This window comes from Oryctolagus cuniculus, chromosome 15 (genome assembly GCF_964237555.1).
Source record: "Oryctolagus cuniculus chromosome 15, mOryCun1.1, whole genome shotgun sequence".
Lineage (NCBI taxonomy): Eukaryota > Metazoa > Chordata > Mammalia > Lagomorpha > Leporidae > Oryctolagus > Oryctolagus cuniculus.
Window position 1 is genome coordinate 83,282,770 of NC_091446.1, and position 17,514 is coordinate 83,300,283.

A 17,514-nucleotide genomic window follows, 5' to 3' on the forward strand; every position below is an offset into this window, starting at 1 on the left:
CACATACCTCTTGTCTGGGAAGAGACATGATCTATGTGAAAAAGAAAATATTATTGAAGAATTGCCATGCAGTCACCAACTCCCGAATCAGTGGCCTCTCTGGAGCCACGATGGGCAGCTGGCTGGGTCTTGAGGAATTACCCTGTGGAGACGAGGATCTCGCCTTGCTGAATTTGTGATTTCTGGATAAAAGAAGTGGACAGTCTCTAGTAGTCCTTTCTAAGGCCCAGTGGCAGAAGTGGGTTTAACGTTAGCACCTCCTTCTACCAACACCTTAAAGATGTACTGGCCAGTTGTCTTGGTCAAGGAGGCAGAGAGCCGTGGCCTCTATAAGGTTTTCATTCTCAGACCAGGGCTAGGAAACTCATGGCCACAGATGTGCCCCCTGCACAGCCCCCAGAGTTTTAAATGATACTTTCTTTATTGTGATAGTCATGTGAGCTTTATATGTTTTTATCAAATTTGTTGTATGTATTTGAAAGGCAGAGGGGGTGGAAAGGAAACCTACATCCTCAAGCTCACCCTCCAAAAGCCTGCAACAGCCAGGGCAGGGCCAGGCCGAAGCCAGGGGCCTGGAACTCTGCATCTCCCACATGGGTGGCAGGGACCCAAGTCCTTGAGCCATTACCTGCAGCCCCCAGGGTTGTGCACCAGCCAGAAGCCGGATCAGACGCGGAGCCTAAACCCAAACCCAGGAACTCTGTTAGGGGGTGCTGGCATCTTAACTGCTGTGCCAAAATGCCCGCTCTGAGTTTTATATTTTTTAAAGAGACACTTGAGATTTTTATGTGAGGCCTAAGGGTTATAAAGTCACACTATATCCACTTTTTTTTTTCAGTTTTTCATTGTGGTAAAGTGCACATAATGTAAAATTTTCCATATTTTAAAATTATTTATTTATTTGAAAGACAGAGACAGAAGGATTTCCGTCTGCTGGTTCACTCCCCAAATGCCCACAACATCTGGGGCTGTGCTGTGCTGAAACCAGAAGCCAGGAACTCAGTCTGGGTCTCCCACGTGGGTGGCAGGGACCAATGTACATGAGCCATCACAGCTGTCTCCCAGGGCATGCATTAGCAGGAAGCTGGATCAGACAGAAGTAGAGCAGGACACAAACTGGGGCACTCACATAAGGGATGCAGGTGTCCTGAGTCGCATCTTAACTGCTGCGCAAACACCCACCCCCACCACCTTTTTAAAACATACTAAAATTTATACCTATTTGAGAGGTTCCCATCCACCGGTGTACTCCCCAAATGCCTGCGAGGGCTGGAGGCAGGCAGCAAGGCTGGGAACCAAGAACTCAGTCTAGTTCTTCCACATGGCTGGCAGGAACCCAACAACTTGAGCCATCCCCACTTCTTCTCAGGGTCTGCTCTGGCAGGAAGCCAGGAGCCAAAGCTGGGCATCCATCTCGGGCACCCCAATATGAGAAACAGGCATCCTGAATGCCAGGCCAAGTGCCCACCCCAAATTTACATCTTAACCGTTTTTCTAAGTGTCTCAGTGGCTTTGAGTACACCCACATGTCGGGCAGCATTTTTGCCATTCTTCTGCAGAACTCTCCACCTTGCAAAACGGAAACTTTGCATTCACTAAGCAGGGAACTGCCCACTTCCTCCTTCCCAGTGTCCCTGTCCACCTCCACTGTACTCCCAGTCTCTATGATTTTGACTCTTACATACCTTGCATGCATGAAAAAACTCACATAGTGTTTGTCTTTGTGTTGTTATGTCCAGCGAAGGCACCAAGGCAGTGGGAAGGGCAGAGGGGGCTTTACTGTAGATAAGACAGTGCAATTAGAGTGGAAAGATCTTCTCTGCCCTGGCCAACTGTCTGGTGCCTTTGCTGGACTTAGCATTTGCGACTGGCTGGTTTTACTTGTCAGGATATTCTCAGGATATATGTTGTGGCATGTGTCCGAATGTCCTTCCTCTTTAAGGCTGGTAGTCTACTGTGTGTGTGTACCACATTTTGCTTATCCATTCTTCTGTCAACAGACACTGGTGTTCTTTCTTCCTTTGAGCTGTTGTGAGTGATGGTGCTGTGAACACAGGTGGACAGACATCTCTCTGAGACCCCACTTCCGTTCTTGCTGGATCATGCGGTATTGCCACTTTCGGCTGTGTGAAGAAGCACCATATTGTTTTTCAAAGTTGCTGTACCATGTTAAGTTTTTTTTTAAGATTTATTTATTTGTTTTAAAGTCAGAGTTACACAGAGAGAGGAGAGGCAGAGAGAGAGGAGAGTAAACCATCCATGGTTCACTCCCCAATTGGCCACAGTGGCCAGACCTGTGCCGATCTGAAGCCAGGAGCTTCTTATGGGTTTCCCCCACAGGTGCAGCGTCCCAAGGACTTGGGCCATCTTCTACTGCTTTCCCAGGCCATAGCAGAGAGCTGGATCGGAAATGGAGCAGCCAGGTCTCAGGCCAGAGCATTAACCAGCTGCGCCGGCCCCAACCGTGTTAACTTTCTACGAAGAGTGCACACATCAGCTGCAACGCTTGTTTTCTGTTTCCTTGTTACTAGCCATCCCAGTTAGTATGAGGTGATGTGTCATTGTGGTTTTGGTTTTGCATTTCTATAACGATCAGTGGTATTGATTCCCTAATGATAAGTTTCATGTGCTTATTGGCCATCTGTGTATCTTCTGTGGAGAAACGTCTATTAATATCCTTTACCCATTTTTTTTTTTTGACAGGCAGAGTGGATAGTGAGAGAGAGAGACAAAGAAAGGTCTTCCTTTGCCGTTGGTTCACCCTCCAATGGCCGCCGCAGCCGGCGCGCTGCGGCCAGCGCACCACGCTGATCCGATGGCGGGAGCCAGGTGCTTCTCCTGGTCTTCCATGGGGTGCAGGGCCCAAGGACTTGGGCCATCCTCCACTGCCCTCCCTGGCCACAGCAGAGAGCTGGCCTGGAAGAGGGGCAACCGGGACAGAATCCGGCGCCCCGACCGGGACTAGAACCCGGTGTGCTGGCGCCACAAGGCAGAGGATTAGCCTAGTGAGCCGCAGCGCCGGCCACCCATTTCTAAATTGGGGTTGTTTCTTGTTCTTGGGAGTTGTTGGTATGTTCTGTATATTAACTGCTTATCGTCTACATGAGTTGCAAAGTTTTCTCCAAATTTTGTAGATTTCCTTTTTTATTCTTTGGTGATGTCTTTTGGTGCACACAGTTTTAAATTTTCATGAAGTCTATAATCTGCCTATTTTCTTCTTTGTTATCTGTGCCTTTGATATATCATATTCCAAAAATCATTGCCAAATCCAGTGTCATGAATCTTTTCCATTATGTTTTCTTCCGTAAGGTTTGGCAAAGGCATGGTGCCAGTTAATTTTAAATCCAAATGTTTGAACACTTGAAAGATTTTCGGAGACTTCGAGCTGTGTGTTTTGGTGCTTCCTTTGCTCCTGTTTCTTGGCTTTGAGTGCCACCAAACGCTCGTGTGCTTGTACTGTCATCCTGACAACCGTGGATAGTAACTTTGAGCCTCTCTGCTCATGATTGGCACTTGTTGGCATCAGGTCAGTTCTAAAAGACAATTCCCTTAGTATTTAAAGAATTTAACTTGTCTTATAATAGATGCACCCTTATTTTTAAGGTAGGAAATCAAGTGGTTATAATAATTCAGAATATAATAACTTTCCTGGAAAGCTAGTAGTACTGGGCCATGGAGCTGTGTACCATGGTAGTCACTATTGCTAGTATGATACTTTGTATCATTATAACATATTTAAAAAGTGCTTTTGACATGTGCAAACTGATTTAGCTTTAAAGTCCTCCATGACCTAAGGAGGAAAAACACCATGTTCTGTTATATAAAAAATAAAAAAAATTGAAGTCTGGAAAAATCCATGACGTGCTCATGGTTTGGTGAATTTTCTTCCTATAACGCATCCGGGACTAAAAGACCAATTCCAGGGTGCCCTGGTGCGAATGACCAGTGTGACTCTTCTCTAAGCACAGTGTTCTCAGAGGGCTCTGCAGGTAGGATTCTGAACCGTACGTTTTCTTGATAGGCTGTCAAGTTTGGTATACTTTTTTGTTTGTCCTTAGAGATAGTCAGAAAAATGTTGGTGTGTCCAAACTGTCCTAAACATGTTAGCCCTAATTAGCAGAAACCTGCTCCAAACTTAAAATTGCAACTTCACTTGTAGAGCTTGTAAATGAATTTTAGATGTAAAAATGGTGCCAATTAAATTTGTATGGCATCGACGTTACCCTAAGACAAGGAAGTGTTCTGTCTTTTTCTCCGCAGCCTATCACACTGGGAATCATACGCCTGTGTTAACCAGTGTCCTTTCTCTCAAACAGGAGACTGCTCTCACCACCTCCCACCTGTGAAAGCCCCTATGCAAACAAAGAAGAAAACAACCACGCATTGTTTTCTTTGTGGAAAGAAAACAGGATTGGCTACTAGCTACGAATGCAGGCAGGTTGGCCAGATGGAGAAGCTGAGAGAGACGCCCTGTGTGTGGTGACCCAGCTTGGGGATTACGCAGAATAAACCATGATTTACACTGGCCTTCCGCAACATCATGCAGATGGTGTGCAAAGGGCAGGCCTTGGTGGCCCCTCATTGGCTGAGTTAAGAGCTGGGAGGTTGCTCCTTCTCTCCAGGAGGTGGTAGCAGGTCCTCCCCTGCCCTTTAAATTGGGAAGGTGCTTGGTTTTGTTTTTTTTTTTTTTTAAGATCTAAATTTAAAATTGATTTCCTGTACCTTTTCACAATTCTATGGTACACTTCTATTTCAAAACAGATTAATATGTTTTCAAAAAGTAATGTATTTTTTTCTTGGTGGCTTCCCCCCCACCCTCCCCCTCCCCAGATGGTGTCTGCCTTAGGCTAAGACAAGCTGTTGAAAATAACGGCTGCTTTTCAGAGTGCATTCTGTGCCAATGAAAAACAGCTTCTCAGGCCACTAGAAATATTTTTTTAAATCATTTTATGCTATAGATTTTACCTTAATGGAATTTTCTCCTGAGAGTGAAGAGGTCAGGAATTCAAAGTCCTTTCAGGTACACTAGATGTAACAGAAACGGTGGACACGCTTATCAGCCTTTGCAACTGTACTGTTCCAGAAAGATCTGGGCCCTGTCCCACTCCATAGCAGGTGCTTTCTTGTGAGCTGTCAGACTGATAGATACTCAGCTTGTTCTTGGGGGCACGCTCACGGAAGGGAAATGCCAAGCACTGAGATTGCTAATGAGACCCAGGGGACTCCCGGCGGACAACCCGAAGCCAGACCCCTCTCGTCCAAAGAGCTGAGCCTTTCACAGAAATGTGACTATTCACATACACTTTTCTTGTGCTTTAGATGTGGAAACAACTTCTGTGCATCTCATCGCTATGCAGAAACTCACGGCTGCACCTATGATTACAAGAGTGCAGGGAGGAGGTACTTGCAGGAGAAAAATCCTGTGGTCAATGCACCAAAACTGCCAAAAATCTAACTCTTCCTCTGCACCTTACTGTTCTGCCCGAGGAATCGCATTATAATGACAGAAGAAATATTGTTCAGACTGCATTATTTTTGTTTGACTCCAAAAGATTTGCCAAATAACAAAAGCATACTGTCGGCGAATGAAAGTGCTGCTGTATTTGACATCTTTATTCTTTGGTGAATCAAAAGTTTTTAAAAAGTAGTTTTCAAAGCTCTACACTATAATGAATTAACTTTGTTATTGCCTGTCCTGTGTTAAGTGTTTTATATTTGATACTGCAATTTTGCTAGACTATTCCAGAAAAGATGCACTTTAGGAAGGTAGGATTGACTGTGTAAATAGGCTTCCCGTGTTGTACAGAAACCAGGGTTCCACGCGGATCAGCCACACGTGCTATTTGTGTTGGGGGAGGTGCGGAGATTTCTTTTTTTTAATTTTAGTCCCATGTATGGAAGTTTTACTGGGATTACTGTCAAGTTGCTTTTCAAGCCACTTTGTGTAAAAAAGAACATTTGGTTTTCCAGTGTGGTTTTTAAGACTTATATATTGCTTCCATGTTGAGATTGGCATTCAGATATGTATCAATTCTATAAAACACATCATGTTAATCGTAGTATGTATTTCTGTAAATCCTACTTTTGAAATGGCAGCTTTAATATAGAGTAGTCCTGCCCATTGACACCAAGTGTAGGAACCAACTTTTCACCTTTACAAAGATGACTACATGTGAAACAGAATCTCACAGCTCGGTTTGTTTTTCTTATATGTTGAGTGTTGTTACCAGGAGAAATTGAAATAAATATTCAATTGCATTATGAGTTTGATTATTGGATTATTTATAATAACTTTTATACATTTTAAATAAAGCCATTTGATTAAATAAATTGGTAATCCTACTTGGAAAAAGTGAGTGTTGGCCTGAAAGTGTTCTTTTTTTTTTTTTTTTAAAGATTTATTTCAAAAAGTTAAACAGAGAGACAGAGAGGCAGAGAGAGACAGAGAGGTCTTCTATCTATCCATGGTTCACTCCCCAGTTGGCTGCAACAGCTGAAGCTGCGCCATCTGAAGCCAGGAGCCAGGAGCTTCTTCCTGGTCTCCCACATGGGTGCAGGGGCCTAAGGGCCTGGGCCATCTGCTACTGCTTTCCCAGGTCATAGCAGAGAGCTGGATCAGAAGTGGGATGCTGGCACTGCAGGCGGCAGATTTCCCCACAGCACCAGCTCCGAAAGGGTTCTTTTAGGGCGTGAGGGTTCTGTTTCCCCCAGGGTAACCAGTAGACCCACTTTGCTGCGCAGAGGCCCAGTAGAGGCTGAAATTGGGAAATAGCTGGCAGGCAGCTCCTGTGGACTGCACCTGTGGGCCCCGTGCCGCGGGGTCCCCTCAGGCCTCCTCCTCCACCCAGAGAGCCCTGCTGTCCTTCCCCTGGTCCTGGGAAGAGATGGAGAAACACGCCTTCAGGAGCCGGAAGGAAGTGCATTCACAAGAAAAATGGCTGTAACCCCCAAGCCGTCTTAGGTTAATGACGAATGTTTTCATCTTGGTCACTGCCTCCTTTGAGTTTTTCATCCCTTCTTAAGAAAACACATGCTTTTTGACACTTCGGGACTCAGATCCTTGGGTAGATGGTTGCAAACAGATTAGAACATCTTTATTCTATAGATAAATTGTTCTTGGATAAACATATGAGTGTTTAGGGCACACTTGGTGTGCCAGGCTTTTTACACCAACCCTGTGAGTGGAACAAAGTCTTGTTTCAAGTTTCACTAAAGATTTTAGTCAAAGTCCAGTCCTTTTACTGGTTTCTGACTAATTCAGAGAAAGCATGCTCATTCAAGACTTTATATCCTTTTTGAGAGGCATTTCCTAATGCTTTAAACTCAGAGAGGTGCCTGCCATCTGCACTGTAGAGCCCTCAGCTCTGTGCTTGCATTCCCAGTCATTAGCAGAGGGCTTCACATGTAGCCATGGGCTAAACATTACTTGATTAGTTAATTGTTGGATAGATCAAGGTAGCCATGAATTTTTTTTTTTTTTTTTTTTTTTTTTTTTTTTTTTTTGGACAGGCAGAGTTAGACAGTGAGAGAGAGACACACAGAGAAAGGTCTTCCCTGCATTTGTTCACCCCCCAGATGGCTGCTACGGCTGGCATGCTGCGCCGATCCAAAGCCAGGAGCCAGGTGCTCCTCCTGGTCTCCCATGCGGGTGCAGGGCCCAAGCACTTGGGCCATCCTCCACTGCCTTCCCGGGCCACAGCAGAGAGCTGGCCTGGAAGAGGAGCATCCAGGGAGCCATGATTTTTTTTTTAAAGGATTTATATTTTATTGAGATAAACTCATTTCAAATGAAAAAAATTCAGTTTCTTGAATTTAAAAAAATTTCAGTTTTAACAAGAGTAAAAGTCTAAATTTTCAACTTTTAACTAGGAAGTATTTCCTAGTTATATTTAGTGCAACTTAATCCTAAGGTGGCACATCCAAATATTCAGGTATTTTAAGTTAAATTCATTGTGTAACTTGTGAGTAGATTTAATTATAAAAAGATAGGAATTCATTTTATCATATATGCTTAGTTATAGTTTTAAGCCATATGATAATCAAATTTTGTACCTAGCAGTGTTTTCCAAAGTCTGACTCCTATACAAATCTTAGAACATGAGATATTATAGTTGTTACATAGATGGACATTTTTAAATAATTATATTTTTCAGTGTGTGTCAGAAAAATACATAAATGGTTTAAGTTGAAAGTAATGTAAAATAAATTGAGTCAGGTTTAAAATGATTGAAAACTGAGAAGCAAGGGTTAACAAAAAAATATTTAAAAAGCCAGAATGACTGACATTTAGAAAATGAAGCTTTCATGTTTAAAATTTCCCATAGCGGGTGAGCACTGGTCAGTGCCGTGATGCTGTTTGGGATGCCAGGTCCCACATCAGAGTGCCTGGGTCACAGTCGGCTCCGCCTCCAGCTTCCTGCGGGTAAGCACCCGGGAGGCAGTGCTGATAGCTCAAGTACTCGGGTTTCTGTTGTTTGTTTGTTTTGATGGTTACTTATTTACTTATTTATTTTCAGCTATTTGAAAGGCAGAGTGGGGCCAGGGCGCCGTGATGCAGTGGGTTAAGCTGCTGTCTGCAGCATAGGCATCCCCTGTTCGTGCTGGTTCGAGTCCCTGGATGGCCCAAGTGCCTGGACCCTGCACCCATGTGGGAGACCTCCAGGAAGCTCCTGGCTCCTGGCTTTGGCCTGGCCCAGCCCCAGCCATTGCAGCCATTTGGAGAGTGAACCAGTGGATAGAAGATTCTCTCTCTCTCTCTCTCTCTCTCTCTCTCTCTCCCAATTAAATAAATAAATCTTTAAAATAAACCAAAAAGAGTGACAGAGGAAGAGAAAGAGAGTCTGCCATCTACTGGCTCACTTTCAATATGTCCTCAACAGCCAGGGCTGGGCCAGGCAGAAACCAGGAGCCAGAACTCCATCCAAGCTTACCGTGTGGGTGGCAGAGGTCCCAGCACTGGAGTCATGGTCTGCTGCCTCCCCACAGAGTACCGGGAAACTTGGACAGGCATAGCAGCAGCTTAACCTGCTGCACCACAGTATCCACCCCAAGTATTTGGGTTCCTGCCACCCATGTGGGAGACATAAATTGAGTTCCCAGCTTCTGACTTCAGCTCACCCAGCCCCAGGTATTGTAGATACTTGGGGAGTGAAACAGTATAACAGTATAGAAGGTTTCTCTCTCTCTCTCTCTCTCTCTCTCTCTCTCTCTCTCTGTCTCTTCCATACTTCCACCCCGCCTTTCAGATTAGAAAGAAAAAAAAAAGTGTATAACAAAAATAAATGATCTTGGCAGTGGAAAAGATTTTTAAAAATAAAAATTATGGTAAACTTTTAAGTGGTTGATAAGGGGCCGACGCTGTGGCGTAACCGGTAAAGCCGCTGCTTGCAGTGCCAACATCCCATATGGGTACTGGTTCGAGTCCCTGATGTTCCACGTCTGATCCTGTTCTGCGCTATGGCCTAGGAAAGCAGTAGAAGATGGCCCTAGTGTTTGGGCCCCTGCACCTGTGTGGGAGACCCGGAAGAAGCTCCTGTCTCCTGGCTTTGGATTGGCCTAGCTCTGGCCATTGCGGCCAACTGGGGATTGAACCAGCGCATGGAAGACCTCTCTCTCTCTCTCTCTACCTCTCCTTCTCTATGTAACTCTTTCAAATAAATAAATAAATCTAAAAAAAAGGTTGATGAAAGTATTATACATGATTTTTGGAAAAACTAATCTCACTGTAAGCCCCATGCTTTTCATCACTCTAATATAAATACCGGAGTTGCTGTTCATGGAAGGTGTATTTCAGCTCACAATATAGAAGTTTCACAGTGCAAGATGCGGTGGCCCCGCTGATGAGGGCAGTGCATGGTGGAATGGGTGCAGGGGAAGGTGCTCGCCGTGAGCCAGGAAACAGAGAGACCGCACACTAGGCTTTTCCCCTCTGCCTGGCCTCTCCTTATGACGCTGTCACGGCTCAGTCCTGGGGCTGCACCCTGGCCACCTGATCCAGTCCCCTCGCCGAGGCCCACCTTTGGACACCATAGCTCAGTGGGGTTTCCTCCTTGCTCCATTCACGAAAGATGCTGGGGATCAAGCCAGTGGGAGCGGCAATGAAAGCTCCCTGGTGCTTCTGGTGAGAACACTGTGGCCCTATGAGATCGGGGCCCCAGCCTTCTCAACTCATGCAAACCGAATTTCTCCATACCACAGACACAGCCACGCCAGGGGTGAGCGCGTCACCACGCCTTCTCAGGACACCCACTCATGATCTCTGTGCATGTCAAAGCCTTCATTCCCTCCCAGTGCCTCCCCAGTCTCACAGTCTCATTTAACTATCAGGTGAGAGATGATTCCTCCTGAGATTCCTCCCATGTGGGCCCTGAAGCCCCATGAGTCGCACACTTCCACACTGCCGTGGTGGGAACAGGCAGAGGACTCATAACAGCCACTCCCTGTTAAGGGAGAGCCCAGGGCAGGTCCAAGCAAATCCAAATTCAGCAAGACAAAGTCCATTGGATCTTAAGGCAAGAGAGTCAGCCTTTGTGGTCTGACAAGGTGCCCTCCAGACCCCCTTGGGTGGCCTCATCTCCTCCAAGGCACTGGGCAGCAGCATCCTGTCCTCACCTGAAGAGGCGGCCCACACTTTGAAATGGAGGAGGAGGGGCAGGTGCTGTGGCTTAGTGGGTTAAGCTGTTGTCTACAAGGCCAACACCCCAGATAGGCACCAGTTCAAGTGCCGGTTGCTCCACTTCCGATCCAGCTTGCTGCTGATGTGCCTGGGGAAGCAGTGGAAGATGGCCCAAGTGCTTGGGCTTCTGCACCTGTGTGGGAGACCCAGATGAAGCTCCTGGTTCCTGGCTTCAGCCTGGCCCAGCCCTGGCCATTGTGGGATTTTGGGGGGTAAACCACTGGATAGAAGATTTCTCTTTCTCTCTGTCTCTCTATAATTCTGATTTTTCAAATACATAACTAAATAATAAAAAGTAAAGTTAAATATTTTTAAAAAATGGAAGAGGAGGGGGAGGCTTTGTGCAGCAGGCTAAGCCCCTGCTTGGGACACTGGCTTCCCACATTAGAGTGCAGGTCAAGTCTTGGCCACATTTCTTCTGAGCCAGCTTCCCGCTAGTGCGTCCTGGGAGGCAGCAAATGATGGCTCAAGCACTTGGGTTCACGTCATCCATGTGTGAGACCCGGATGGAAATCTCGGCTCTTTGCTTTAGCCTATTCTAACTCTGGCTATTGTGGATATTTGGGGAGCGATATTTGAAGTGGAACTTTCTCTCTCTCTCTCTCTCTCTCTTTCTCTCTCTCTCCTCTGTTGCTTTCCCTTGCATACAGATGAAAATCAACATGTTGAAACATGAAACGGAAGAGGAACAAGAGGTTCTCCCTCGGCTGTGGTGGGCATGGTGGCCCCGCGAGTTTCTGAATCACTTTTGGGGTTTACCTTTTGCACCAAAGGATAACTCCTGTTCGGAGCCTGTGAGTCCTGTGGGATCTCAGAAGCCCCACAGCCCTTCTTCACTCCACCCTCTTTGTGCTGTTGCCTTTTGTCGCAGCCGGCAGTGTCTCCGTAGGCGTAATCCCATCTTCCTTCTTGGTTTCTGCTGAGGTGGCTGGTGGCTTCACAGCTGAATGGCTTTCTTACTGCAAGTACACCCACAATGGTTGAGACGGCCACGTGAACGTGGAGGCGCAGGAAGTGTGTACTGGTTTTTATTCCAGCAGTTATTACAGATCCACCCACGCCACTGCAATGACCTCGGTCCAGGTCACCATAGCTTTCATTCGATCTGTTGTAGTCTCCTAACAAGGCTCCCTGAACTCGTTCTGTGCCCTCATTACCTGTTTTCTACGCTTTGGCCACAGGGACCTTGCAGAAACAGGAATCTGAGCACAGCCAGGCTTCAAAAGTCTCAGTGCCTGCTTCGTTTCTTGGAGTTTTTGTTAGACCCTTGGAGTGAGGATGCTAACACGTCGAGAGGCACACCCCAAAGACTCAGAGTCCAGACCAGCTGATGCAAAAGCAAGAGGATTTACTCGGCGTCTGCACAGACAGGCCTCCTGAAGTCGGGAGTCCGGAGAGCGCCCCCAGCACAAGCCACACGGTTTATATACCCGCAGCGACCAATCAAAAGCACTATAGTGTCCATGCACACAGAAGTCCAATCCGTGAGCTGATCATGTGAAGGGCATGCGTCTTCTATCCAATCAGCTATGGGATCACATGGGAGGCATGCACCTCGTCGCCATTTTGTTGTTTACTTCTTTAGCAGTTCCTTTCCCTGTCAGCGTCATCTTGTTCACCCTGGGGGGGGGGGTGACGTCTCGCTCCCTTTGTTCCCCTTGTGGGAGAGCAGCGTCCCGCTTCCCACACCGTTATTTGAGTATTAGGAGGTATACAAACTGGGTTAGGTCTTAGCACAGCCAGGCACAAGTGTCGCAGCTAGCTAAGCATAGGGTCCCTTATTTTTATAGCTGCACCTAATTTTAGCTTTGGGGGAAAAAGTTTAGGGCTATAATTTTTAAACTTTAATTTTATTTGGGGCAAAGGTGACTTCTTGTTTTTAATTGTGTTAGCTTAAGTCACTCCATCTAGGTTTGATTTTTAAGGTTCTTCATTTTTCCCAGCCTGGTCTTATTAGCGTCTGCTCTTGCAGATAGGAACCCTATTATTACTTCCTGGACGTAGCCTCCCAGGATGCATCTCTGCTGAGGCCAGTTTCCTTCCTCTTCGCACTACATGCTTTTCCCTGGTCTACCGATTTTAATGTGACATTTTTAATGTGACGTTTGGGTGAGCCTTTGAATTGCAAGAGATGGCAAGTCCCGGAGAGTCTGAATTGTGGCCCTGTTCATCTTTTCGTCTTTGTTCCCAGTCCTTATACCATTAACAAGGTATTGTATGTAAGTCCTCAAGAAATATTTGTTGAGGGGCCAGTGCTGTGGCAAAGCAGGTAAAGCTGCCGCCTTCGGTGCCGGCATCCCATATGGGCACGGGTTTGAGTCCCAGCTACTCCACTTCTGAGCCAGTTTTCTGCTATGGCCTGGGACGGCAGTAGACGATGGCCCAAGTCCTTGGGCCCCTGCACCTGTGTAGGAGACCCAGAAGAAGCTCCTGGCTCCTGGCTTCAGATCAGCACAGCTCCAGCCATTGTGGCCATCTGGGTAGTGAACTAGCAGATGGAAGATCCCTCTTTCTTTCCCCCTCTCTTTCTGTAACTCTGACTTTCAAATAAATGAATAAAACTTTTAAAAAGAAAAGAACATTTGAGTGTGTATCTTAGAAAACATGTGCATGCATTTCTTTTGAGTCTATGCCTAAGAGTTGAGTTGCTGGATTGTGGGATGAATGTTGCGTTTCTTCAACCAATTACACGGTACTAACAATTTTCCAAAGTACTTTTACCAGTGTATATCTTTACCCATGGTGCTTTGAGGTTCTCCTGCATCTCTGTTACGTCATTCTGGTGGTTGGCTTTTGTTTACAATTTCTCACCTCCTCACCCCCTCCTCAGAATGTCTCCTAACCAGCTCACCTTGCAGCCTTGTATGCTGGGCAATGGACTGAGGTCTCAACTTTGGGAGAGAGAGGGATTCCCCTGGGTGACGCTGAGCTCTGACGTCTGCTCATTGGTCCTGGGAGGCCATCAGAAGCAAAGCTCACACGTGTCCAGGGGGCGCACACACATATCATATGGACAGGCTCTCAGTGCTCTGCTGGCCTCTCGGACACATGCTCTTGCTCAGACTTCCTTCCAGTGGTTTGCGGGGGTTTCGCTGTTGCTTAAAAATCTAAAGTTAACAATGTGAAATCTGGCATTTTTTAGCTTGAGGAATGGCTCAAAGAATCTATGCAGCCTTGTTTTGGAAGCAAAATTTTCTTTGAATTCAATTAAAAAAATCCATTCTTGGGGCAGGCATCATGGCAAGTTCAGCTGCCACCTGGGACGCCAGCATCCCATATGGGCACCAGCTCGAGCCCCAGCGGAGGAGGATGGCCCAAGTATGGGAGATCCATGTGGAGTTCAGGGCTCCTGGCTTCAGCCTGGTCCGCTCCTGGTCATTGCAACCATCTGAATAGTGACAACGGATCTGTCTCTCCCTCTCTCTCTCTCTGTCACTCTGCCTTCCAAATGAATAAGTAAAGCTTCAAAATATACATTCTCTTGGATTCTTTGGCACTCTGAATCTCTTTCTTTTGTGCCAGTGGCTTTTCTCAAGCATTTGAAGAGATCTTACATGTTTAGGGAGAAGAATATGACTGATGAGCAAAGCAGTGTTGCTTAGTTTGTATGGACTTGGTCTTCATCAGGTAGCCCTCTTGCAAGTGTGTTCATTCACATGTTTATCCAGAGCCTTCTATGTGCAAGGGGCTGTAATTAGGTGGCTGGTAAAGTTTAAATTTTTTATTTATTTGTTTTCTTTTTATTTGAAAGTCAGAGAGACAGAGAAAGAGGAAGACAGACACAGATCTTCCATCTGCTGGTTTATTCCTAAATGTCTACAAGAGCTGGGGCTTGGGCCAGGTGAAAGCCAGCAGCCTAGAACTCCATTCTGGTCTTCCATGTGGGTGTCAGGGACCCACAAACATGAGCCATCACCTGCCGCCTCCCAGGATGCACTTCAGCAAGAAGCTGGATCAGAAGTGGAGCCTTCCTGGGGGTGTGTCAGTGGCTTCACTGCTGTGCTGAACACCTGTTCCTAGTTAGTTTAAAGTCCGCCTGTATTGCAGCGTAAACTCCAACTGTGGGTGTGTATTTGGCATCGGTTAAACCAACTCTTGGTTTGCCCACATCCCATGTCAGAGACCCTGGGCTCAAGTGCAGGCTTTGTTTACTGCTGAGAGTGAGCAGGTGATGGCTTGAGTACTTGGGTCCCTGCCAGTCATCTGGGAGATCAGACTGAGCTCTGTACTCCTGGCTTCAGCATAGCCCAGCTCCAGCTGTTGTAGACATTTGGGGAAGTGAACCAGTATACCCTTCTCTGTCTCTACCTCTCTGCCTTTCAAATCAATAAATAAATTTTAAAAATTAGCTTTGATAAGTATTAATAAGAGGTATGTGGAACTAGCGCCAGTACTGTGGCATAGCAGGTAAAGCCACTTCCTGCAACACCAGCCTCCCATATGGGGGCTGGATCATGTCCCAGCTGCTCTACTTCCAATCCAGCTCTCTGCTAATGGCCTGGGAAAGCAGCAGACAATGGCCCACGTGCTTGAGCCCCTCCTACCCACATGGGAGATCTGGATGAAGCTCCTGGCTGCTGGCTTCAGCCTGGCCCAGCCTTGAATGTTGCAGTCGCTTGGGGAGTGAACCAGTAGATGGAAGATTGCTCTCTCCCTCTCTCTTTTCCTCTCTCTGTAACCCTGACTTATAAATAAACATGTAAACAAATATATACATCTTTAAAAAAGGTATGTGAAATTATGTAAATGTGCAACAAAGCAAATGACCTAATCCAGTTAATATTAAAAAATATTGTCATTTTATTTGAAAGACGGAGGCAGGGGGGGAGAGAGATTGACAGAGAGAGAGAGAATCTTTCCATCTACTGGTTCACTTCCCAAATGGCCAAAACAGCCAGACCTCGGCCAAGCCACAGCCGGGAGCCTGGAGCTCAATCTAGGTATCTCACATAGGTGGCGGGGCCCAAGTTCTTGGAAATCTGCTGCTTTTCCAAGTGCATAGCAGGGAGCTGGATTAGAAGTGCAGCAGCTGGAGCCTATATGAGATGCTGGTGATAAGAAAATATATAATATTTCTCTTTTTAGGACTGGCTTATTTCACTAAGCATAATGGTCTCCAATTGCATCCATTTTGTTGCAAAAGACATACAATATGCTCTAGAATTCTTAATCCACATACGAAGATTTTTTTAGAGTTCAATTATTTTTTTAAAAGATTTATTTATTTATTGGAAAGTTAGAGTTACACACAGAGAGAAGGAGAGGCTGAGAGAGAGAGAGAGAGAGAGAGAGGTCTTCCATCCACTGGTTCACTCCCCAGTTGGCTGCAACAGCCAGAGCTGGGCTGATCTGAAGCCAGGACCAGGAGCTTCCTCCAGGTCTCCCACGTGGGTGCAGGGGCCCAATGACTTGGGCCATCTTCTACTGCTTTCCCAGGCCACAGCAGAGAGCTGGATTGGAAGAGGAGCAGCAGGGACTTGAACCAGTGCCCATATGGGATGCTGGTGCTGCAGGAGGTAACTTTACCCAATTTTTGTTTTGTTTTGTTTTGTTTTTTGACAGGCAGAGTGGACAGTGAGAGAGAGAGACAGAGAGAAAGGTCTTCCTTTTGCCGTTGTTCATCCTCCAATGGCCGCCGCGGCCGGCGCGCTGCGGCCGGTGCACCGTGCTGATCTGAAGCCAGGAGCCAGGTGCTTCTCCTGGTCTCCCATGTGGGTGCAGGGCCCAAGCACTGGGGCCATCCTCCACCGCACTCCCTGGGCCACAGCAGAGAGCTGGACTGGAAGAGGGGCAACCGGGACAGAATCCGGTCCCCCAACCGGGACTAGAACCTGGTGTGCTGGCACCGCAGGCAGAGGATTAGCCTAGTGAGTCGCAGCGCCGGCCTTAGTGCATTTTTTTTTTTTGGTAAGATTTATTTATTTGAAAGAGTTATAGAGAGAAAGAGAGAGGTCTTCCATCTGCTGATTTCCTCCCCAGTTGGCCACAACAGCTTGAGCTGTGTGGATCGGAAGCCAGGAGCCAGGAGCTTCTGGGTCTCCCTCGTGGGTGCAGGGGCCCTAGTGGGTCCTATCAAGGGTACCGCCACCACCATGGTTTACGGCTGCCCCTTTGCGCTCACAGTCCGTTGGCCAGAGCTACTCAGGTTGCACAACCCAACAGCAAGGGTTTTAGGATGGCTGGAAAATGGGTATTTCTGAGCTGTGACTGTGCCACAGACCGCAGGACAGAGAATAAAAACTCAGGGAGCACTGGTGGGAAAGCTATCTCAGAAAGGGTGGCTGGAGCCAGCCTCTCTAAGAAAGTCTCTTTCAAGTGACGTCACAGTGGAAGCATGGACGTGGAGACAGACGTGCTGCCTTTGAGGAACCCAAGGCACAGCAAAGGCAGCAAGGTTGGTGGGCAGCGCGGGGAGTGAGGGACCACAGGAAGACACCACGATCATGGCGACCCCCATAGGTAAGCCCCTGGGAGTTTACTCTGCAGTGGGACACCGTTGAGGTTTAAGATCTGAAAAAAAAAAATCAAAATCTTGTGACTCTGTAGGGGCAGGGGGGAAAGACTGTAGAAGACAGGGATGGAAGTCAGGTGGCTTCCACGTGGGGAGTCACAGGGCTGGGGCGGGCGCTGGGGCGCAGCACACTCCCAGATAACAGTCACACCAGCACACCCCCCTCCCCCACTCTCTCTGCTTCCTGTATACGATGAGCAATCAGAACAGACCTTCCACTAGTATCTAACGACAGATCTAACCAAGCGGGTTAAGCTGCCACCAGCAATGCTGGCATCCCAAATGAACACCGGTTCGGGTATAAGCTGCTCCACTTCTGATCCAGCTC

The 17,514-nt window shown here is 46.9% G+C and overlaps 1 protein-coding gene and 1 long non-coding RNA gene across 29 annotated transcripts in view; one reads left to right on the top strand and one right to left on the bottom strand.

Moving 5' to 3' along the window:
• Positions 1–6,258, top strand: part of ZFAND4 (zinc finger AN1-type containing 4) — a 70,076-nt gene extending 63,818 nt beyond the window's left edge. For 9 of the 13 annotated variants that reach the window (XM_070058116.1, XM_070058118.1, XM_008269856.3 and 6 more), the window contains 2 exons: positions 4,317–4,434; positions 5,320–6,258. In XM_070058116.1, the coding sequence (XP_069914217.1) occupies positions 4,317–4,434; positions 5,320–5,455 (254 nt within the window). In that variant the 3' untranslated portion in view covers positions 5,456–6,258. Of the gene's footprint in view, positions 1–3,309; positions 3,527–4,316; positions 4,435–5,319 lie in introns of all 13 variants that reach the window. The other 4 variants (XR_011382578.1, XR_011382579.1, XR_011382580.1 and 1 more) reach the window with 2 other exon arrangements.
• LOC103351327 (uncharacterized) overlaps positions 1–17,514 on the bottom strand; it is a 555,796-nt gene that overhangs the window by 184,074 nt on the left and 354,208 nt on the right. The gene's annotated exons all lie outside the window — the stretch shown is intronic.